Source organism: Anarhichas minor, unplaced genomic scaffold, assembly GCF_050575085.1.
Source record: "Anarhichas minor isolate MPS153535 unplaced genomic scaffold, ASM5057508v1 ptg000022l, whole genome shotgun sequence".
Classification (NCBI taxonomy): domain Eukaryota; kingdom Metazoa; phylum Chordata; class Actinopteri; order Perciformes; family Anarhichadidae; genus Anarhichas; species Anarhichas minor.
This window is the reverse complement of record NW_027466468.1, coordinates 1,615,054-1,638,918: the sequence shown is the minus strand read 5'-3', so window position 1 is coordinate 1,638,918 and position 23,865 is coordinate 1,615,054. Positions and strand designations below refer to the sequence as shown.

General features: G+C 46.6%; 1 protein-coding gene across 1 annotated transcript; it reads right to left on the bottom strand.

Moving 5' to 3' along the window:
- Positions 1–194: 194 nt before the first annotated feature.
- dop1a (DOP1 leucine zipper like protein A) lies at positions 195–23,440 on the bottom strand. Its single transcript, XM_076096468.1, has 37 exons — positions 23,048–23,440; positions 21,755–21,950; positions 21,303–21,484; positions 21,030–21,200; positions 19,415–19,604; positions 19,168–19,266; positions 18,565–18,664; positions 17,741–17,850; positions 16,910–17,024; positions 16,678–16,798; positions 16,328–16,447; positions 15,909–16,026; positions 13,656–13,904; positions 11,487–12,012; positions 10,978–11,261; positions 10,745–10,897; positions 10,552–10,652; positions 10,176–10,441; positions 7,927–10,054; positions 7,554–7,665; positions 7,155–7,337; positions 6,245–6,370; positions 5,949–6,083; positions 5,773–5,828; positions 5,557–5,661; positions 5,268–5,334; positions 4,966–5,110; positions 4,429–4,508; positions 3,728–3,837; positions 3,466–3,615; positions 2,789–2,850; positions 2,202–2,354; positions 1,847–1,983; positions 1,639–1,694; positions 1,376–1,540; positions 974–1,103; positions 195–803 (listed from the first exon to the last, which is right to left on the bottom strand). Exons 2-37 carry the CDS (start codon positions 21,890–21,892, stop codon positions 495–497), a joined length of 7,452 nt encoding a protein of 2,483 aa, XP_075952583.1. The 5' UTR covers positions 21,893–21,950; positions 23,048–23,440; the 3' UTR covers positions 195–494.
- Positions 23,441–23,865: the final 425 nt, after the last annotated feature.

Sequence of the window (23,865 nt, the reverse complement as noted above, 5' to 3'; positions counted from 1 at the left end):
AAATGTCTGCAGTGAAAAAGGCTTATTTGACATATGTCGATATATCTTTTTACCAGTATGCGCGCGCACACACACACACACACACACACACGCGCACACACGCACGCACACGCACACACACACATCAGAGGCTCTACTACATCAGGTGCATATTGTAAATACATTTTAAACGTCATGACGACAGTGACAGAGTGTTACTCTCCCATTAGAAATCTTTAATAAGTCACATCGATATGGAATGGCACAGCATCTTCACTTCGTCCAAAAGGACTCACATAAAATGTTAAAAGTCAGTCATCAAAGCTGCTCCATATATACAAATAATTAAAATTAAATACAATAGCCTTTGAAAAGTAAAATAATCATTATAAATACAAAAAAATGTACAAACTATTTTTTCCCTCATTTGTATTTCCCTTTAATGTACAAGTTGAGGTTTTTCACTAGTGTTGATCAGTTGTGTGTTAGTCCCCCTCTCTCCCCTCTCCGTGTTCTCACGTCTTGATGAGGCCTTCTAGAAAGTCCTTTTCCACCATTTCCTCGATGTTCTGTCGAGCTCGACTCCAGAAGACTTTCTGGCTCTCCAGTTTGTGGCCCTCCTTGTGGCCGGGGAAGGAGCCGTCTGCGGGGTTGCGGGTGTAGGCGGGACCTGTGCGGCAGCTGGCCTTGCTGTTGAACACCTGGCTGAGCAGGTTGAAGAAGGGCAGCAGCTGCTCCATGCTGCGGATCACGTAGAGGGTCAGCATCAGGTGGCCTGGCTCCCAGGACAGGGTCCGGGTGGAGCAGTCCTCCTCCGGGTTTTTCTATGGGGGGGGGGGAAAAACGGATTATAAAAATGTATGTGCCGTCCTGCGGCCTGAATTAAGTGGGCTGCATCTTGCCAAAAAAACAGGGCCCGAGCGTTCCCCTGCACATACTGATGGAGTCATTTGTCTCCATCATTTAATAGCCTTGTGTAGACAGGGGGGGGTACCTTTGCTCGTTTCCTCAGCAGCTTGGCCAGTCGGACCACATAGGGTTTAAACTCTCTCTGGTGAGTCCCTTGTCGCCTCACTTCCAATCCTGAATCATCTGACGCCTCTGGGATGAAGGCCCAGCGGTACCTATAATGAAGCAGGACTCACTCAGAAATAACACAATTTTCAGCCATTTAACAAGTCACCAGAGCTTTAAAAAGGAGCAATATTCAAATGTATTATTCATATGTTAGCCACATACTGAGATATAGAAATTCTTCCATTTAAAACTATCATTGCAAATGATCCATGCTGCATGCATCCATCCCAAATAGGGACATTTTAAACAAATTATCTCTGTAGCTGTTTCCCTAAGCCAATCACAGAGATAATTATGAGCAAGGCTTGTCTGTACTGACATCTGGAACTGAGGCAGGCTCTCGGGGGGCAGGGCCAAAGCCAGGTCCAGGAGCTTGCAGGCAGACAGATAGAGGTTGAGCCAGCGCTGGCTGTTGTAGGAGGTGGAGAAGCCGTTCCCACCAGAATAGGTGGCCTCTAACCCGGCCACGGACGGCCCCGACGTCCTACAGATGGACAGGAGAGGAGAAATCGTCAAGCGAACACAGGCAGAAGTGATTTTATTATGCTGCAATCCAGTCTGTATCATCAACCGATAACATACCTTGATATGTCTTCGTCTGCCGTGAGCTCCTGCTCCATTAGAAGAAACACCTGAACCTGCAGGGAAACACATGTAGAATGTGTGAATGAGTGTGTGTGTGAGTGTGTAAAATATGTGGAGAGGGCTGAAAGAAAGAAACATTTAAAGACATATCAAGTGAGCCGAAAGAGAAAGAAAGAGACTGCAGTCAGCCACGTCTAGTTCTCACCAGTTCAGTGATCATGGTGGGCCACAGCGAGGTGAGGTGTTGAGGTGACATGCGCAGCAGCAGCACTCTGAAGAACAGGAACACCTGAGCATGAAGGATGGGCACCTGAGGCAGACGCAGGCTCTCCACCAGACGCTCTGAACAAACACACACACAAACGACGGAGGTGGCGAGTGCAGTTAGCATGACACACAGACTCACGATTTCCCTCACATTTAAGGGAAATACACCAGGTTGAAATCTACCAAAATTGTCCTTTAGGCTTCATTTTTATTCTGTTTATTGTGGGAACGTGTACACAATCTGTATACGACACTAGTACATGTAGAATATACTGCATGCGTGCATTGTTTACCTTGTATGTCCGGCAGGTACTTCTGGTACTGGTCCACCTCACTGCTGTAGATGGTGAAAGCCAGGCGTTTGAGCAGCATGGCTCTCTGCTCCAGCTCAGCGTCTCTGTTGGTGAACAGACTCAGAGAGCTGCTCTGGGCTACAGCCACCCGGGCTGAAGTGAAACACACACACACAGTCATTATTAGTCTATCCGGTAGCTATTTAACCTGTTAATACGCTTTAACTCACTAGGTTTTTTCCTTATCAAAATCCTATCAAGGATCTAAGGATAGTGGGTGTCATAGGTTGTACAGATTTGTGATATTGGGCTGTATAAACAAAATGGACTTGACTTGTTTAACTATTTCACGTCAGCATATTTTTTTTGCAGGGCTACAGACTTAACAGGAGTGGAAATAGAAGTGCGTGTTTGGATCAAGAACACTTCAGGATGAATTCTGCCTGAGATGAGGCATGAAAAGGGCAAAACACTCAGCGTCCCGTCGACGTCACAAAGAAACAGATGATGTGCTAAACGGTCTGCGATCACACCCGGAGCCAATATCTACACATTTAAAATTGAAACTGAAGAATCGTGAAGCTTACTCATGAGGTCTCTGAATGTGGTCTTGTCATGAGTCATCAAGTGGTCAATGATGGCTCTCCAGCTGAAGAATTAGGAAAATTAAAATGAGTAATTAATTAACAAACAACCCCCTTACATCTGGCAAGAACATGGACCATTCCAAGATTATGTTGACAGAATATTTATGTAAAAAGTGTTTTTGACTTTAATGCATCTCTGTTGTCCCCGAGTTCTTATTCTGACCTTTTAAACAAAGAGCAGACTGACAATAAATGTCCTCTATTAACATAATGTACGTGCATTCTGTATGTCCCCTAAAACTGACAGGGAACACACGCTCATGCTTCTTATTCATTTCAAACAAAATATCAAATCCAAAATAGGTAAATATCCAAGATCTTTGTTTGATTACACTTTGTGGATGGATTTATAGATGAGTCGCACAAGAGAAATATAGTTCATAAGCAGTTAATAACAGAAACTATCAGTGTGCGTTTTAAGATTATATTCTATTTTTATTTTATACTTACAATTGTGAAAGTAATTTGGAGTGTTAGGCTCATAAGTGCATCTTTAGTTATTGCATCTAACATCTTGAGTTAATGTCTTTTCTCTCGCTCTCTCTCTCTCTCTCTCATAGTTAACATTTCAGCTACTCTGTTAACACCGGTTGTAAACGGTTTCCTCTCCAACTCACTGGCTGACGCAGGAGGAGTCCATCTGGAAGAAGGTGTGGTCCATGAAGAGGTCGAAGGCCTCCTTCTTCCAGGCCCGGCGGGTGTACTGGTACCCACTGAGGCTGCTCAACAGTTGGATGCAGGCCCGGTAGCTGGGGGCGTTGTGAGCACTGGCAGGAGAAACGGGAAACGCTTTCATATAACATTGACATTTCATGTGTTGCACCCTGTAAAGAGGTTCATAGTGATGTTAACTTGTAAACATTTGGCCAAAATACAAACCTGTGGTTGCGGAGGTAGGGCACTACGTAGTGCATGATATTAACCAGCAGTGGGATCACCCTCTCCTTCTCGTCACTGTAGAACACCATGTCCAACAGATGAGCCAGCACCTGGTGAACAAATACACTCACGTCAGTCTGACACATGCTTTCAGTAGGCATGGCAACATGGAGTGAAGATCCTCCAGATTCAAAGTGGGCGTTCATCTTGAATTATTGAGCTCCTTTATTCCTTAGCTGGAAAAGTATATTCTGTATATGCAGTAAATTGCTGCACCAACCAACAGTATGACAAAGTGCACTGCAGCATTATGTTGATGTATTGCTTTGAATAAACACATTAATCCGTAAGATGCAAAAAGCAGTGAAGCACAGACAGAATCTGCATAATTAGATCCACTCTGAGCTAAAATAGCCAAGATGGAAGACGGTGGTCTCTGATTTCAATTGTCCAGCTCATGTCCATCACCACACTGAGTCCAGTGGATTGATTCATTGGTGCACTGATGATAATTGAAGTAGAGGTAGCTGGAGTGTGTTAGTGTACTGTAGGGCTGTGCCTGAGAGCAACAGGCCTAAACATTGCTGCTAAGTGTGAGTGTGAGAAGCAGAAGAAGAAATAATGGGCGGGGCCGCTGACTGATGGCCCGAGAAAACAGGAAGGAAGGGTTTTGCTGAGTCACAGAGACATGAGTGTTTTACCTCGGCCAACAGTGTGAGGGCGTGAACGCTGTACACTGATGGAGTGAAGCTGGAGGCCTCCATCACTGTGAGCATTAAATCTACAAAACACACATAGCAAACGTTAGCAGCAGCTACGTAGCGAGTACTGCCATGCTGAAGCATGCAGCCACTGATCAGAAGCATCCAAGTGCTCCGTTCTGACCCCTCTCACATTCAGATTAGTATTTTACACTTGATTTAGCTGGATTACATTAATCCCCGACATTAAAATACATCTCTGGTACAAACACAGAAATGACCTTTCCCTTGCCAAAATACAGATTCCCCGGAACACAAATACATAAGAAGGACAGTATCCAAGCTGCCTGCTGAGTAACTCACTGACAACAGTGAAACAATCTGAATCAGACAGCAAAATGATTTTCCGTCCACAGTTTTGTGGAATGGATGTAAAATGCATTTCAACTAGACTTTTAAAAATGAATATTGCATATTCAATGACATAGATGCGGTCTTCATTGGCCCTTTTCTCCAGTGCAATTAGTGGCAGCGCACCTTCTACATCAGCTTCCAGGTTGGCTCCATCCACGACTATCTGGGGAGAGGCCTTCACCTCCAGGTTCCTCCTCAGCCACGTGGTTTGCTCCAGAGAGGAGCCTGCGATCGTCCCGATGGCCTCCACCACCTTATGGGTCACATCCTGCACACGCAATTACATCCAGTTACTCGTTTCTACTGTGGTTCACTCTCTGATCCTGTACGACTACACAGCAGGAAATGAAAGTAGAACTTGTATGTTATTGAAGTTAAAGGAAAGAAATATAATATATTATAAAATATGATGGAAACAACATTACCTGCAGCTCCCGTTGGTCCTTCTTGCTCTCCAGATTGGGATTCTTCAAAATGAACTCATTCAGAACTCTAGAGAAAACAAAGAAAGGGAGGGCCATGTCAAATAAGTTAAAGCTGGTGAACTCTCCACAGACTGATTCATTCAGATCCACACTGTGACCATTTAACTGAGAGCAGACCACTAACATCCACGAAACCTTTAAGTATAAGTGTACGAGTTATAGCCAGATGTTGTGAGTAAATTGGGACATCTGCACCACAATTAAAAGAAGAGAAGGAAGAGAAACCGACCCGAGTATTAGAAACTGTCCGGGGGCCGGCAGGCCTAACGGTACCGAGTCCTTCAGCAGTGCCAGCAGAGATGGCCAGCTGTCAACTAAACTGGACACAGAGATCCTAGGACACAAAGGGTCATGAATGCAAAGTAAAGAGGTTAGAAGGCCTTTATAAAAAGCAATAGTGGCCTCTTTCACATTAAAAAGGATATACAGTATAAATATATCTCACCTCTGGACATAGGCATAGAAGAACTGCAGCATGCAGACCTCCAGAGAGAGGTGCTTCTGTGGGGAACGGTGAAGAAATAATGTTATTGTCATGAATGGCTATGAACAAGGTGAAACTAAGACACAAGTATCAAAGAGTGTGAAAAAGTGATGGAAAGATTGCGCTCAGAACCCCACCTTGTCCTTTGCGATGGCAGGCGGCTGCTTGAGGACCTCTTTGACCGTCTGCATGACCGTCTCAGTGCGCATGGCGCTCACCGAGCGAACCAGCTCCACCAGCAGCAGCTGCTCCTCACTGGCTAAAGGAATCACCTGAGAGACATTGTTTAGCTTGGTGTTAAATTTACTCTTTAAATACATTTTACTTTGACATGTTAACAGAAATGAATACACGTTGCTGATTACTACATTGACCAGAAAGTAAATGAAATCTGTCATTCTGGGCTTCAACACAATACGTTGTCTTTACCCACCTTGTTTCTGACTGGAGTCTTGACCTGTTTCCTCTCATTCCACACATAGGCGATCGCTGCCATGAAGTGAGCGCCGTGGTTCATGGAGATTGGACCCAGCAGCTCGAGGATTTGCTGCCGCAGGTTCTGTAGAACAGGTGGAGGCAAGGAAGTAGTTAGGTTAGACTTAAACAGCTGATGACTTACTGTGTAGACGGTTTTGTTAACAGGCCGTACAGTCACTAGTAACATACTGTAAGTATCTTTTGGTGTATAACACAGCTGAACGCTAGAAGTAAATCAAACACTGTAGTATTTCCTTAAATCACTAGACATTTCATCTTCAGATGTTTATCCAGTTAACTGACACAAAATCAATTGTCAAACAACGTTATCTGCATTCAGGTTGAGCTGCTGTTGAGTTTGTGTGAAATGTTCAAACTGACAAAGATGTTCGTTGCAGAAGGAAGTTTAACAAGCAGCTTTTTAATGCCACACGCCGTGTAATCAGAACAAATGATGTTCTGTAGAGGATAAATATCACCATATTATCTCACTGAAAATGACATTAACAACCCACCTCTGGAAAGATTTTAAATAATATCATCTGGATATGGGTAATAACTTCTCAAATAAAAGTTTAAAAAAAGGTTCCTCAGTGCCGGTAATGAGATTCAATTCTTACCGCTGAGACCAGTAATCAAACTATTTTGTATGGAGTTACATTACTTTCTCTGTAGAGTATTTTAGGCCTGGCTGCCCACACATCACACCTCTGGGATTTTTCACTTTGCTGAGTACACTGCACACTACAGTGTGTTAAGTGCTGCAGGAGCCATATCTGAAAATATATGTGAGCTATCATTGCATTTCTTCTGCTTGGGTAAGTCTTAAATGAGTAAAACCTCTGAACGCATGTTGCCTGGTGTACCTTAGTGGAGCCCAGGTTGATGTTGGACGTAGAGGCAGCAGAGGCAGCAGCTGGCTTATCTGAGCTGTCGGCCTGGTGGAGGACGCTCCACAGCAGGGTGACAGAAGACATGATGGTGTGTAGGATGGAGAGGATGCCGGAACGAGCCTCAGCCAGGTGCTTCTGGTCAACGCTCACCTGTAACTGAGGGGCGACAAGACACTCAGTATTCCGTTATGCAAAGAAGTAGATAATATCAAACATGTCTTAATGCAAATCAAGCTCATGAATACAACAAATTAATGTATAAACTGCAGCAAAGGAGGACTGCATTCATAATTGCTATATATGCAGTGTGTGGAGGTTGTAAACAATCACTGAGGAATGAAAGAGCAACTTGTTGGTGCTCGGCGCCCTCACCTGGTGGTACTGAGAAGTGGGATCCAGCAGGCAGTAATGGATGATGGCTGTCACCCCCTCCAACACCGTCAGAATCAGGTCAGGAGGGATGCAGAGAGCCATCCACTGGGGTCTGGAACATAGAGGGAGAGTATGCAGTCTTATCAAATATTTTTGAAAAAAATGTATTCCATGCAAAATTCTGAATGGGAAACATGTTGATCACAATTGGTACATCAGAAAGAAGGATGACATGCCAGACAGCTATTGCATATTGTGGTCAAGAGTGCCATCTGGTGACCAAACCCTTGCTCAGCCATTGTATTGCATTGTACTGCCTGTGTGATGGTGTGTCATAATAGCTCATCAGTACGATGCATGTAGATGTTAATACCTGGTGTCAGTTAGTCCGGTCTCGTAGCGGTACTGATGAAGAAGATTGTCCAGGTTCTTGCACAGCTGCAGAGTGACTGAGGCCACCACCCTCCTCAGCACCCTCCCCATGTACGGCAGGGTGGCCGTGATGAGTCCTATCCACTGGGGATGCATCTTACACGCGTGGTGCTGATGCAGCGCCCTGATCACGGCACACAGGAACATCCCCTGCGCCGTGATCGGCTGTCCGTGGAGGTACTGCAGTGATGTCATTGGCTGCTGAGGGTTGACGTGCTCCACCTCCCCGCCCAGGATCTCGAACCCGGCCCCGGCGGCGCCTCCCGTTCCGACGCCTCCCGCTCCTCCTCCCACGGGTCCCCCTTCTCCTCCTTCGTCAGCCGGCACCAGGACCCTGTGCTCGAGAACCACCAGGCTCTGCAGCAGTCTGAGCAGCTGAGACTGGACGGCGCTGCAGCTGTCTATCTGGTCCTCTGAGAGGTTGATGACACTGTCCTCCGACAGACCTTCCTCCACCGTGGCCACGTTGGCCCCTGCCACCTGCTGCTCGTGCCACTTCTGGGCGCTGAATATGGAGGAGAGCAGGCAGTGGAGAACCACTTTCTGGACTTTGCACTTAGAGAGGACGTCACTAATGAAACTAGCAAAGCCCTTCGCGGAGCCACCTGTGACTTTGACCAGCTCGCTGAAAAGGAGCGTGAGGACCTCCACGCTGGTCAGCTGCATGGCCCGGTTCCCTGCCAAGTCCTGAGGGCCTGCTGTCAGGTGGGCAGAGTAATAGCTCCTTAGGAAGTACAGACAGAGTGAGATGATGATCTCCAGGTACATGGCGCTGCGGAATGAGTGGGAGTGGGAGTCCTGGGGGATGGGGCAGTAGAAGTCTTTGCCCATGACGGAGACCCTGTGACGGGCTAGGAGGTTTTGGAGCAAGGACAGCTGCGGAGTGTACGTGTTGTTGATGCTGGTGGTGGAGATGGCACTTACGAACCCTGAGGGTGCGGCTCGGAGCATGGCTGCGATGGCCGACAGGGCGTGGAGCGCCCGGGAGGAGTCGTACAGCTGGAGGTAAAGCAGAACGTGCTGGTAGAGAGGATGGATATTAAAACGAGGTGGGGCAGAGGATGCTCGGCGTCCCGTGACAGTGACCCCCCCGACGGTCCCGACAGAGCCGCCGCTGGGTGAGCCGGTGTCACTCTCAATCTCCGACACCTCACCTTCCCCACAGCTGTACCAGTTCTCGAGATCCAGGCTGTCCCCGAAGAAAATACTGGTCGGCCGCAGTTTTTCAGCTTGAATCGCCATCTTTCTCTGCCTCGCCTCCTCTTTCCTCTTGGCCTTCTTGATCTTGGGCTTGGCCCCCGGTGACTTGTCCGCCAGCCTCTCCATGATCTTCCCTTTAAGGCTGAGCTGGGTGCTGCTGTGGCTACGTTTACGGGCCTGAGGGTCGTCCACCTGCAGGTTGTGGTCCGGGGTGGCGGGCTCGGAGCCGTCTGGCAACATGACGATGGAAGGTGACGAGCTGTGACGGGTGATGCCCTCTCTGTGCTCGTCCTCTGCAGACAGATCAGGCCGCGTAACAGAGAAGAACTCCAGCGTGCCTCCGGCCAGCATCTCGGGCAGAGTCTGGTGGTTGGAGCCTGGAGGAGGTCCAGAGTCAAGACGGGGACCAGTAGAGGTATCCGAGGAGGTGCTGTCTGTGTCCGTCTGGGGCCAGTTTTCAGGTTGAGATGAGACTTCAAAAAAAGATCCCTCGTCTACTAAACTCAAAACGCGGTCTATCAGCTCCTTTATAACAGAGGACACAGCCTCCTCTATAGAGTCCTCAGGCATGTCACAAGAGGAACCGGGCTGTTGGTCTGAGCCATTGACTGTGCTGCTGGCAACCTCTGGTTCCTCAAAGCTACAATTTTCCACCGTAGAGGATCGAGAACCACTGGACTCAGAGCTCTGGAGCTCCCCCTGCTGGACCGCAGGCAGATATTCACCAGCTAGTTGCAAGTTCTCGTTGCTGAGGCTCAGCAAGGACAGGCTGTCACTCAGGGGGTTGACAGTCAGACAGAACGGCTCCATGTCCCCCATCACCAGGCCTCGGAGCTCCTCTTGTGTCCCCATGTCCCCTTGACCGAAGTCTTATGAAAGAGAGAGGAGAACGTTTTCTCACAAACAGTCAACCTGGAAACAATTTAGATATAAAATGATGCAGTAACTTCCAGTAAAACTGAAAAAGCAGTATTACTGGCATTTGCTTACTGTCGGAGAAGTCAGAGTCCCGGGTGTAAAGGGGTTCTGATGGCCCTTGTTCCTGTGGTTCAGGGAAGACCTGGGCCCAGTGGCGCTGGGCCTGGACCCTCTGAATGGATACTCGGTGGGTCTTGGGGTGGAGCAGAACTAGGAGGAGGGGCTCTAAAACCCGAGCAATGTCATGTCTCTGAAGAACCTGATTCAGCCAAGCCCGGCCAACAGCGCTAGTACACGGATCCCAGTAACTCAGACTGTCCAGCATGATGAAAAGAGATCTGTGACGGACAAAGGGAAAAGAAAATGTACAGGAAGGGCACTTGATGCTAACTGTATGAATGGAAAATCCCTTGAAATGAACTAAAAACATTTCCATGTGGCCGTATACCTGTCAAAGGTGCGATTAAAAGGCGAAGATTTGGTGATGTTCAAATCTCGCGTCAAATGCCACAGCACAGAGAACTTCACGTGGGCCTCCAGCTGAATTCTCTGAAAGAAAAAAGGTGCGTGAGCATGGATTTCATTGACAGATTGTGAGGAAGTGCGTGCAGTTCTTTTGCGTGCGTTTCCACGGCACTAACCTTGTCTCTGTGCATGAGCTGCTGGCTGATGACGTCCTCACAGATGCTGGAGGACGGCACCAGGTTGTGGAGCTGGTAGAAGAGCTCTACGCTGCGCTGATGGTGCTGAGGAGTTCCTTCACTCAACTGGTCCCACAGGATCAGAGCTACACTCTGGGGGAAAAGATTGCAGATTAAACAGAGTCAAGACCATCAAAAAAAAGTTCTACTGTGAACTAAAACGAGACCTCTACCTTGAAGAAGTTTGTCTTGTCAGCGATGTACTTTAGGATTCCCTGAGTGAGCGGCGGCCTGATGACGACGGCTACTCGACCCTGGCTGGGGCTCATGGGCTGGGCGGAGTCGGCGCCGCCCCCGGATGCGACGCTCTCGGCGGTCACCATGGCAACCGACTGGGTGAGTCCCACGAGGTCCATGAGTAGGGAGATGGCCACGCCCTGCAGGCTGAAGTCACTGGCCAGGCAGCAGGCATCCATCAGGGTCTGCAGCCACGCTGGCAGACGGGCCTGCTCACTGTCTGTATCGAAGCAAGGCGCATATAAAGTCCACATATAAAGTCCACATACAACAACTGCATCAAAACAGAGGGACGCTATTCCACTGACAGACATTTACCCGACAACACAGTAAATGCATCTTGTACTCACTGTTATTGTTTCCAAACTGCTCTTTCCAATTTAAATACCGTAAGTACTGGCACTACTCTTTGAATTTTTGATGACACAGCGTTTTTGGCACTTACCAAACTGCTCTTCCTGTGCGGGTGAGGACTTGAGATTGCCCTCTGCGATGTAGACAGGGAAACTGGAGCATTCCAGGAAGAGCTGGCAGGCAGCGGTGAAGGCAGCGACACCCTCCCTCTGGAGGAACCCTGCTTCTGAGCACGACTCTATATGATCGCTGTGCTGGGAGCCTTCTGAAACCAGGGGCCCCGACTTTATAACCTCGCCTCTTTCCCCCTCAGCCTTGTCCCCCCGCCCGGGCGTAATATACAAGGTGATGAGTCGGGAGAGAAACTGCTGGAAGTGCTCCAGGCAGCACTGCATGACCGGTTTGTCCAGAGGCTTGGTCTGAGACGCGCCTGAGGAGCGGTGGCCTGTTTTGACCCCTGGCTGGGGCTGAGCACTTGGCTCCGCCTCCTCCGGGCCATCGCCCTGGTACTGGACGAAGTCCGTGAAGCCACTTTCGGAGCAGCGACTGCCGGCAGGGTTTTCCCCGTCCTCAAACACCTCCCCACTGGCAGGTCGCTCCAGAGCGGAAGGCAAAGCCTGCAGGAGGACAGAGGAGGATGCGTGATGAAGAGCAACAAAAGCCCTGATGACAGCTACAGCAGTTAGGTGTCACAGTGAGTGTTTCCAGTGAGCCAGCAGCATGCACAATATCTGTGCACCTCAATGCAATGAACTCTTTGTTAACGCACTACACTTGAAATGTCCAAATGATCCAACAGCTAGCCCCACCAACCAGATCTAACACACTGGATTGCAGTCTGCCAACTATTTGATGGACAGATCCTTAAAATAGAGAGACCTGCACTAGACAACAACTATATCGAATGTATTCATGTTTTGCAGTTAAGTCCGAATGAAAAATATATGCTATGTGCTGCAAATGACCACAGTAGGGTTTGGCAAACTGACCGTTTCGAACGTGAGACAATGTAAATATAAATGCTTATTTTGGCTTACCGTTTGTACCGACAAGTCCATCGCTTTCATATCTCTGACTGTTTAGGGTCATTGAAGGCAGTGATGCGAGACTGCTTTGAGATAATATTGGATTTACAGGATTCTTGCCTGTATTTTTGCCAGTGCACCGTTCTGTACACTGGTCATACAGTGACGATGTATACACAGCTGTTGGGCTTGACCTGAGGAGACAGAGCTGTACACCAGGCTGCCGCAGACAGACAGAGGGATGTGACTTCTTCATGATGTTTGTAACAGTCAGCCTTTAGGAGCCTGAGGGCGTCCTGGGAAGCATTCGGATTGAGGCAGTGTTCACATGCTGGAGCCTGGACTCAGATGGCACGTTAGACAGCAAATTCTCTATATGTCCCTCAGGGTGGGGGGGTTGTAGTAAGTATTCAGTGGATGTATGTGGAATGTTTTCCACTCCGACGAATACGGCCCACCCAGGAGGCATCGCTCGCTCGTCTACCCCTCTTTTTCCTCAGAAAGAAAAGGCGAGCTGGGCTCAGCTGTCGCTTAACCATCTTCTGTCTTTCTACGTGTCCTCTCTTCTGCCCCTCATGGGCCTACCTCCATCTATCTAGCCCCCGATCCATCTCCCGCCAGCGGACTGTTTGACTGAACCTAAAAATCGCGCCTCGCTGAGCCCTCGAACACTTAAACAACCAGGTTGCTGGACGGGGACCAGGAGCAACAGGATGGCCAAACGAAGCGTTTGGCCTGAACAAGTCTTCAAATGCCTCGTGTCGAGGGAGTGCTGGAGGACAGGGCCAGTCGTGGGACCACCCAGCCAAGTGCAGCACAGGCTATAGAGCCGGAAGGGGCCCTGTTCAGGGACCAGGGCACACCATCAGAGCCTGAACTGATGGGATTTCTGGGCAGTAACTTGTAGGGGAAGTGGGTCAAACTGGGATTTGCTCTGAGTTGGGCAGCGACAGGGTCTATGCTTTTATCAAAAGACTTTTAAAAGGATCAGAGACCAAACAGAGTTATCAGCTGGCAGGGGGTTTCAAAGTACAGGATTGGCATAGCAGGGGCATCACTCTTGTTTGGGTGCTTGTGAACAATTTGAATTTCAAACTGACCGCTAAAGCGAACAGACACTCTGATCTTATCGTGATTTAAGTGGCAGGAAAAACATGACACCTCGTTTCTGATGGAGAGGAGCAGTTCCCTTTCAATTTTGTACAACGTTTTTTTTTTTAAACACTTTTCCTCACCCGTTTGTCCTCCTTGCCTCTGCTCTTGTCACTTGCTGAGTTTGAGCGATTGGCGTGGCCCTGGGGGCCCGATGGCAGGGCCAGAGGGGACACCAGCGGCGGCTGCACTTTGCTGAGGATCTTGGAGCAGAGACGAAGGCAGTGAGTGAGCTCCCCGAGGCCCAGGGCCTGCAGGTGGCCGGTCAGAGCCGCCACCATGCGCAACAGCAGCTGAGGAAGATGCTCCGTCTGGATCTCTATGTAGGTCTCCTGGAAATGTCGGAGACGGACAGACGTGAAGTTAGCACGTGAGAGGAAGTGAGGTGCAATTATTGAGTATCTGGGAGGAGGTGAACCTGATATAATGTAATCATGGCCCTAATTATGGCTTAAGAAAATATTATCTGCTACTCTCAGTTTTGGCCTAAAAATGAGAATATTAAAAAGCCTGCGATAGTTAGGATGCAAAGATTCAGCTGTTTATATGTTGCGAGACCAACGTTTATTCAAAGCCATCTTTTTGTTTCATATTTAATTCTAGTAACAATATAATCATGGTTGTCGTCGTTTTTTAAACAAAGGAGGCTCTGCACACTTAGATCCACTTCAAATAGTTAGTGATGCATTTATCATGACATATATTGGACCTGTGGACCTAAATGTACAGACCCTTCTATTCACTTTGGCGTCTTCTCCTCAGTTTGATTTGAGTTTTTAGTTGTGAAACAAATATTTTGACTCAACGAGCAAAACACATTTTTATGAAAGAAATAAGAAAGTGCAAACTAGAACAAAATAAAATCATAAAATGAGCATTATACCATGAAGTAAATTAGAGGAGTCATATTTCTTATAAATATGTGAGCAGTGCAATAGCATATAGCTGCATGCATGCTGAACAGAAAACACACTGGGCGGAGATTTCATTTTCACAAGATCCACACCAAACAGCCAGGATAGCTTTCCACCACATGACTGTTTCAATCCCACTTCCTCCTCCGGATCATTTGTTTTGGCATTAAAATATGACAGTAATGTCTGAAATGATCACTCAAAGCAGGGCAGGAACAAAGATGGCCTGAGGGATGTTGGCAGGACGTTGCAGAAATGTTATCGGAGCCTCAGTGAAGCAGGGTGAGGTGAAAGAGCAGGAAAGAGCAGTACTTTACCTGGCAGATTACCCTCATGCTTCTAGTAGGCTTAAGGAGAAAGAGCAGATAGTTTCAACAGACAGGAGCAAGCAGAGCACAGGCCACACAACACCTGGTTTGCCGAAACACACGCACACCTTTCCCTCTCTTGCTCGCTTTCAAACTCACAGAACGCAAAGGTTCTCTTTGTCACGCTCTTTCACACACACACACACATGCACACGCACACACACACACACACACACACACTCTCTCTCTGAGGGATTTCCAAACTGTTCAGATTGGAAATACTGTATAGACAAGCATATCTCTATGAGGATGCAAACAATATTTTGGCAGGGGAACAATACACAGGTATTTTTTAACCTGTGTAGAGATTGCTCACACACACACACACACACACACAGAGACACATTAGAGAGAGGAGGTGCGAACACACACACCTCCTTATGTTACATCCCAGAACTGGAATTTTAAAAAGGAGGTGTGTGAGCTAAGAGGGCGGGAGAGACCGAGAATGAGATGGAGACCCAAGAATGGGCAGGAGACGAGGGACTAGAGAGGAGAGGAAGGATGTGGTGGACACAAAAAAAGAAAAAAGGACTATTTTGAGAAAACTAAAATGTACAAAGGAACCGCAATAGAAACATTAAAATATGGGGAGAGAGACTGAATAATGACAAAGACAACAGCATGAAGATGTGAAGGGAAAAATAATGAATGGAACAAATAGGTGTAAGAGTTTAATGGTAAAAAGAAGTCATGGTGGAGTAAAAGCAAGGACAGAAGGACAGAAAATGTACGATGGACATTTAGAAAGACAGAAAGAAAGACAAAGACACATGGAGAGAAAACAAGTCAAAAAGACAGAGACAGACAGACACACAGAGAGAAAGACAGCAAGAAAAACAGAAAGACTGAAAGAAAGAAGAACAGAGAGAAAGACAGAGAGACTGACAAAGATAGACAGAGACAGACAGACAGACAGACAGACAGACAGACAGACAGACAGAGATAGGGAAAGAAAGAGAGAAAGATGGACAGAAAGACGGAGTGAAAGATATTAATTCAAAGAAAGAAAGAAAGAAAGAGAGAGAGAAAAGAAGAAAGAAAGAAATCTCACCAAAGAGACAATATCCAGCAGGAAATCGACCAGCTGACAGAACTCCACCAATGAGAGCTCTGGAGGATCTGAGCTCCCAGCATGCCGCGGTGCACGCGTGTTGCTGTTCGCTGTCCTCCTGCAACAGAGACGTATTTTAGATTATTTTAAGATGGTGGGCAGTTAAAACGAGTAAATCTGTGGATCCACTGTGTTTGATGTGAGAAGTGGAGTTCTGAAAGGCATGCTGGCACACATGAGGCCCCTGGGAGCAGCTGAACAGTGCACCAAAACAACAACACTCTGCAGGGTAAAGCATCACTATATCAGAAACATGACAGCAACTTCTAGTTTCCCCCAGCTTTCACTCTCTGGTATTTAGAGCATTCCTAAAGTGGTGACTGGAGTGTTTCTGCAGACGTGAATTGTACCAAACAAACCTGCAGCACTCCTCAAACCAGCGGCCGATGTAATCCCACATGTAGTACGGCTCAAACGAGTTGAACAGGAGGTTGGCTGTTTTAATCAGCTCCGCCGTCTTCTTGTTCTCTCGTAGTTTACTAAGAAACAAGGTGACATTAGCATCTTGGTGTGTAAGGAGAAAAGAAATGAACAAAAACATCCACTATAATTTTAGCCAAGTTACTTATCATGTAAAAACATAAAATTCAAAGTTATTTGCTTTAACGTCTCCCAGTTGTTCTATTCTACCTTTGTTTTTCTACGATGCTTCAACAACCAAACTTTCATCGTGAGGGTGATTTAATGTTCACTAGACATGTGGACTGACCTGCTGAGGTGCGTGTGGTCTTTACTGAAGGGACTCTGGCTTTGGAGGTCCAGCTCTGTTCGGCACTGTGTGTGAAGAGTCCGAAACACCTCGATCAGAACATCCTCCAGGATGGCTGGACCTGGAGAGGCGCATGTAGATGATGATATACACAGGGGACATTTAAATTGTCTGTGTGACATATTCACAACACTAACTAGACTAACTGTCTACGCATTGATAGGCTGGTTACCAAGTTCCGGTTTGTCCAGCAGACTGATGAGGATGCGGAACGGCTTGAGGTCGTGCATGAGGATGCTCTCCTCTTCCCCGCCCCGGGCCTTGCCCTGCAAGATCCCCACCATTGCCTGAAAACACACACACACACACACACCTCGGTTACAGTAAAATATCAGTAAACTCCAGAGCATTTTTGTCTTATTATTTTGCCTATAATATTTGGCAGAACCAATTTCATATTTGCAATGAAACCCCTTTCATTATTTTTGATTTCTGTGTGTTTCACGCTTCGTCTGCCACTTAATGGTGTGAAGCCAAGAACAGACGGTCTCTGTAGTACCAACCTTCTCCCAATGGAGGGAGCTCCAATAACTATTTCAGAGCAGATGGCAGATGAGCAAACCAAAACAATTCAACAAAAACAAAACACATTTAAAAACAAAACTTCCCCTCCTGGTCGCTCTGTTTCCAACCCCTGGAGTACCAGAGCTCATCACATGCCAGGAGGGCAAAGGCTGTTTTGAGCAAGATGGGACAAGACTACACAAAGTGTGTCCGTCCGTGTGTGTGTGTGTGTGTGTGTGTGTGTGTGTGTGTGTGTGTGTGTGTGTGTGTGTAAAAGTCTTTGGGAGGACGCGGAACTTCAAAAGGACACACTGCTGGGAGTAGGAGAAGAGAGCAGGACGTATGTGCAAACCCCAGAGAGGACGTGGGAGGTGAAGGATTAAAGGGAATGGATAAATTGCGCAGCTGACAAACGAGAGCCAGATCTGCCAAACTGAAGACGAACCCCGACAAACACGCACACACATTTGTTTTTCTTGCAGCTAGCTTGAAACCTCACCTGGACGAGCATGTCTTTAGAGAAGCTGTTGAAGTAGTGGCTGGCGTGCTCCTCTGGGTTGCTCTGCCGAGTGCTGCGGGGGCCTGTTATCGCCCCGTTGTTGTCAAAGCCTTCAAAAATCAAAGACATGGAGTTATGATGGTGTAAACACTCAGATGTACATCCAGAATATTCAAGCACAAGGCAAGATCATTTATCTGCATCTTCTGTTAGTCTTCTTCTTTGTAAAGTCCTAATGGCTGTTGCTAACAATCACTCAAATTTCAGCCACGGCATAAATAAATAAGTAAATGTTGGACCTCTTCACACTATAGAAGCTTAGCCAGATTCAGAGTCAAACTTCAATATCATTGAACAGTCAAAAACTGTTGTGACAGGATAATATATCCCATTCATTGTGGAAACAAACCTCCTCTGACTGGCCCAGAAAATAGTTTACAACTGGAATTAGAATCACACTGTCTGTCCCTCACCTTCAATCCACGTTTTATTTGTTTCTCGTCACTTCTGTTGATCTAAAATCTGACCTATTCTAATGTTGCAAGTTGCTTTGGAGGGGACATTACGCTTGATACAGTCAGTGTCCATCGTGAGCCATGCAGACACTTACCAGCATGTTCATCCACAGAGTGTTGCAAATAAGAGAAAATACAGTAAGACAACGACCACAGCGCAACAAAACAATGTGGGTGTATTCCTGTATTCTTTGACTTCCCCAAATGATAATTCCTCTCTAAACTTCACAATATTCCAGAAATAAAATGGTGTGATGGAACCCTGGCACATCTGAATGTCAGTACTGGGTCTGTGTGTGTATTTCGCACCCAGCAGCCAGGCGTAGAGTCTGCGGTTGAGCGACATGTCTCTTCTCAAAACCACATGCAAAGCTGCAGACAGGATCCGGATCATGTCAGGGCGAGTCGCCTGAACACAGGAAAAAAAAAAACGTGTGACTGATTTTCTCTCTCACACACACACACACACACACACACACACACACACACACACACACACACACACACACACACACACACACACACACACACACACACACACACACACACACACACACACACACACACACACACACACACACACACACACACACACACACACACACACACACGAGTGGATTCCCGGCCCTGACAGGTCCAGAAATGTTTTGGGGTGAAGGATTTAACAAGCAGCCAGCGTGAGTCACCACCAGTGACCTCATCATGATCAAACCCATGCAGATGCACACAGAACAAGACACGCACACATCTGAAATCACATCATGATACTGGCTGATACATGAATAGCTTTATATATCAATATCAGCCAGTTAGATACTTTGCTCTAATAATTGTAAGACACACACATCATCACTGTAGCTACCACACAGGCTGGCGGTTCTAACCAGACCTCATTCACACAGCTGTCCTTACCTGGCTCATGTGGAAGGGGAAGCAGAAGAGGATCAGGTCCAGGGTGCTCCGCTGCACCAGGACGCTCGAGTCCTGGACTGAGGTACTGACCGCCTCCACCTGGTGAGAACAGAGACACACTATTATTCAACCTGCCGAGTCACATTTTAGAAAATCTAGCGCATTAAACAACATTACACTCAACGGATTTGAAGCGATCGGTTGATCCCCTCGGTTAACGATGTGTCAGACACTACGTGTCACGTACCATGAGCTCGATGTCACTGCCTATGACGTAGAGCTGGTCCTCCATGGAGAGCTTGCGATTGAGGTGCAGCAGAACAAAGGACACCCCGGGGAGACGCACGGCAGGGCTGGTCAGGATGCTGCCCCACAAGGCACTGTAGAAGGCCGTCTGCTCCACCGCTGCTGCCACCTTCTCCAGCAGGGTGTTGGTTCTAATGGAAAACACAAGGGAGGACACAGTGAACGCTGACCTTCTACCACACAAGCACCGCAGAGGGACGCAGTCCGCAGAGCAAAGCTGGCACCCGGGAGTAAAAAAAAACACTTGTTTTCACATGTCGTTGGCAGATTGACCAACAGTGTGTTGCTGCTCTGCTCACATGGAGGCAGCCAGTACTTAAGGCACTAATGTAATGGTCTTCATGGTCAATTGTTAAGCAATGAATTAAGCAGAACCACAAGGAGAATGTTCCTGCAGGTTGTTTTGGGGTCTTGTAGGTTTGAACGAACACACATCCCGTATTAATAACATTTACTGAGTTGCATTAGTTGCACGGGTTTTATTGCCCCTTGGTCAGCGTAACATCTCACAGCAGCAAGCAAAAGATATCAAAAGGAACAGAGAGAGAGACAGAGCGCTCACTCACTGCTGTTTATGAGGGCAGTTGGATCTCATTGTGAAGCTTTAATTTGCCATTTCTACTAACTAAGTAGAGTATCTCACCAGTATCTATACATATACATACATAATACATCTAATTTGGGCAAATAAGGTGGTATTGTGATTTAGGCTGATTAGACTCAAATGTCCTGTGTGGAAACTAAATTGTTGTAACAACAACAACAGGAAACAGCGACAGAATGTGGTAAACATAATGCAACCTCCTGTTGAATTCAAATGAAGACTAAGACACTGCGTATCCGATCGATAACTACCAATGAAAAACAACATGTCAGTATACATGTCGACCGCTACAAATAAGTACCAGGAACAGCACAGGTGCTACTAATAACATCGATTACATCTGGCATTGCTTACTGAGACATTACATCTAGTGGGGCCATTGTTAATTGATTAATCAGTCACACCTGTGCTTTCCTGCTAAAACAACCATGAAATATTCCACATATAAATGATGTCATTGTGGCTAAAGCTGTAACCGCAGCGCCCTCTAGAGGCTGTGAGACTAATTAACGGTACCACTGATGAGATGAATCCTTTCCCTGCTTTTGTAACCTCTGAGATATCGTTCACAACTATATGAACAAGTAACGATGTGAATACATGAAATGACTCAATCAATATATGACAAATACAAATAGATACGAGGAAAACACTGTAAATTAAACTTGAGATTTCTAGAGATCGTAAATGTAAACGGCAGACACGCACGGCCGCAGGTAATTCCTGGAATCAAACAATAAACATGTTTTGAACTGAAGAGGCAGAAGTCTGCGTCTTGAGTTTGGAACGTTAGTCATGCAATGACTCACACATCTCATTTATCATTCATACTATCTGAAATAAATTCCCTTCCACATTATGCTGTAAAATGCCTTCTCCTAATGGCCTGCTCCAGTGCCCGCATGTGCACATCAGCAGGGTTTTCTCTTCTTTCCATCCCTGCTCTTCTCACCTGTCGTAATACTCAGAGCCCTCCTCCAGGCCGGGCAGGACCCCGGTCAGCAGTCCCTGTAGGCCTGGCTTCAGAGTCTTTCCCAGGGGCAAGTAGTAGGTCTCGTAGAGCCCCAGCAGCACCGGCTTCACAGACATGGCGGCATTGGAGAGTAAAGGGAAGAGCCCAGAGCTGCAGCGATAAAAAAAAAAAAGATATCAACATTCTGATAGTAGCAGAAAGCTTTACGTCCAGCTAAACTACCGGCCAGTGTGAGTGGAACTACAGTATCACCTGTAAAGAAAGAGGTCTTTGGCCAGCCTCTTGGGTCCGATGATCTTGAAGATGATCTCGTACGTCTCCAGGGCCTTGCGGTGGACCCCGCTGGGCAGGGCCGGGTGGAGGCATTGGGCCAGCCGCTTGCCTATCGTCAGCTTCTTGGGAACCACTTGGTATTTTGCATTGTTCTGCAAAACCTGAGACAGACGTGGTGGATATGAAGCGTGCACTCACACAGAACGTTCATCTGTGCAATTCATGCACGAGCAGATTAGATGTGATGTTATGCTTCTTGTCATGGCATGCTAAAAATAAATGCTCCTTTTTTTTAACGTGTATTCAACCCTTTTGGTGTATACAGTAATGATAGTATGTGTTTCTAGCATTGTATATATCTTTGCCTTCTTTCTGTACAGCTTGTGATCTAGTGCAGTGTATTATGATGGCGGCCTGACAGAGATCATCACCTTGTTGAGTTTGCCCAGTGCAGAGATGAGGTCCGCCCACTCACTGGAGTACTCAAAGTTCTTGAGGGCTTTGTCCACTGCTGCCACATAGTTCCTGTACTTGGAGTCACTGAGCAGCTCCACTTCCTCTGCATTCATTCTCCTGGGTGGTTATTGCGCTAATGTGATACACCAGGCACACATATGTACATCACACCTGCAATTGGGGAAAAATAACAAGAAAAGAAACAGAACAGAAGATCAAAAACACACACTGATAAGTTTATCTACATGGAGAAAAAGAAAGGCCTCTACATGGTCCAGGATGAGGGGGGGGGGGGGGGTGTCCATCAACTTTCACACGGTGCTTATATACCGCACCTCCTACAATGCAGCCTTTCAGGATGGAACACTTATGTTAAGAGGAATGGCACCACGGGCAACATATTAATGCAGCTGGTGAAGAGGAGAGGGTTGAGTCTGACCGGTATTTCACATCACAAGGCAGCACCAACAGCCTCACCAAGGAAACTGGCTCTTGTTAGCACACAGTGGTGGTGGTGGTGGTGTTTAGTCCATGCTACACTGTGTCATCCAGGCTCTCAAGCTTCCATTACAAAACGTAAATACTGTTTGACAAACGCTACATTTGCCTCTCTTTAAAAATGGAGTTTTAAAAGTAGAGTTATCAAGTTCATATTTGACTTGTCACAGCAAGGGAAGGTGGAACTATTGACATTAATGATGACTCGGGGCCAATAAGTGAGGCCATATCAGTGAGAGCTCGAGCACACTGCAGCTCGGTGATAACTAATTCATGTTATTAATCACACCTGTGCTTGTCCTGCTGTGATGTGTCAAAATGTCTGCCGTGAGAAGAAGCCTACAGATAGACTGAAAGGAGTCTGACACGTTTTGAACGTTATGAGTTATGTGAAATGTATGTTGAGTGTGTGTGTGAGACTAGCTTGAGTCTCATTGAGCTGCCTGACTTCACTATGGCTGTCAAGCATCAACAACACACTGCAGTGCTGTGGGGCAGGTATGCACACCTGTCCTCCAAACTACAGCAGCCGTCGCATAACCAGAGTTAGCGTTTTGTAGCGAAACAAATAAATAACGGCATTTATTATAAACGCACATTTAGCTCAGGAATATTCGCAAAAAATGTTCTTCAACGCGTTACTACCGTTTTGACTCGAGCTTCCAGTAACGTTAGCTAACAGCCACCTTGTCACGAGCTAGGCGAGGTGACTTCCGCTAACGTAACGTTACATTGCAGCGTTAACAAATTAAGCTGATATAATAGCTTACCGTTATACGATATAGGACAGCCACTGTCATTCAATCCTGCGCCCGGTTGGCTGAGTAGAAACGACTGACAACGTCAATAATATGGCTAGCAGGCTAGCTAACGTGAACGTTAGTAGCAGGTTGTTTAAACGCTAGAGATGCAGGGCCCGGCTCCGATGTCACCCGTTCACATAAGGTCCCTTAACAAGAAGGGTTAGGAAGCAGACAATAGGTAATTGTATTCTACATATTCTTATTCCTCTTTGTATTGTCCGGCAGTGTGTAAATAAACAGTGATGAGCGCATCAGTAGCTTCCGCTGCCAAAGATACAAAGCGAGACGATTGACAGCTCCCAGACTGCACTGCAGATTAGCTGTACATCCAACCATAGAGTCCAACTGCTCCGGTCTTCCGCATGGACGTCTTCCGCCTCTCAGCTGTGTCAAGTTACCCGACGTCACACGAAATAAAATCGGAAATGATTAGATTTTTCTGCAAAACAAAAGGGGATGCCTTCCACGTTTGAAAAATTCCACTTTGACTTTTAGCAATTAGCCTCCCCATATTTTGGTATTGTTATGTATGATTTTATAAGGTTACCTTATGATTCAGCTGTAACATTCATTTTAATAAATTATAATTATTATGGGCATAATAATAACAAAAAAATAACAATAAGTAAAAAAACTTTACAACTGCCCTGGTTCCAGACTACCACAGGCCACAAAACTCAAGTTTCCTGAACCTTGGTTGTTCATTTGAAATATTTGCTAATTTGCACTGCCAAAGTATTATATCAACTAAGGAAGATCCTGCATTGATGGATAATCTTGTTTTA

Bases quoted from the DNA above. Each gene is read 5' to 3' on its own strand.
- dop1a (XM_076096468.1), bottom strand. From the start codon at position 21,892: ATGAATGCAGAGGAAGTGGAGCTGCTCAGTGACTCCAAGTACAGGAAC. The intron at 12,013-13,655 runs GTGAGGAAAAGT...GTCCTCCTGCAG, and splicing joins GAGGCAAGGAGGACAAACGG to GCTTTGCCTTCCGCTCTGGA. The intron at 6,084-6,244 runs GTGGGTAAAGAC...AATGTCTCTCAG, and splicing joins AGACTCCAGTCAGAAACAAG to GTGATTCCTTTAGCCAGTGA.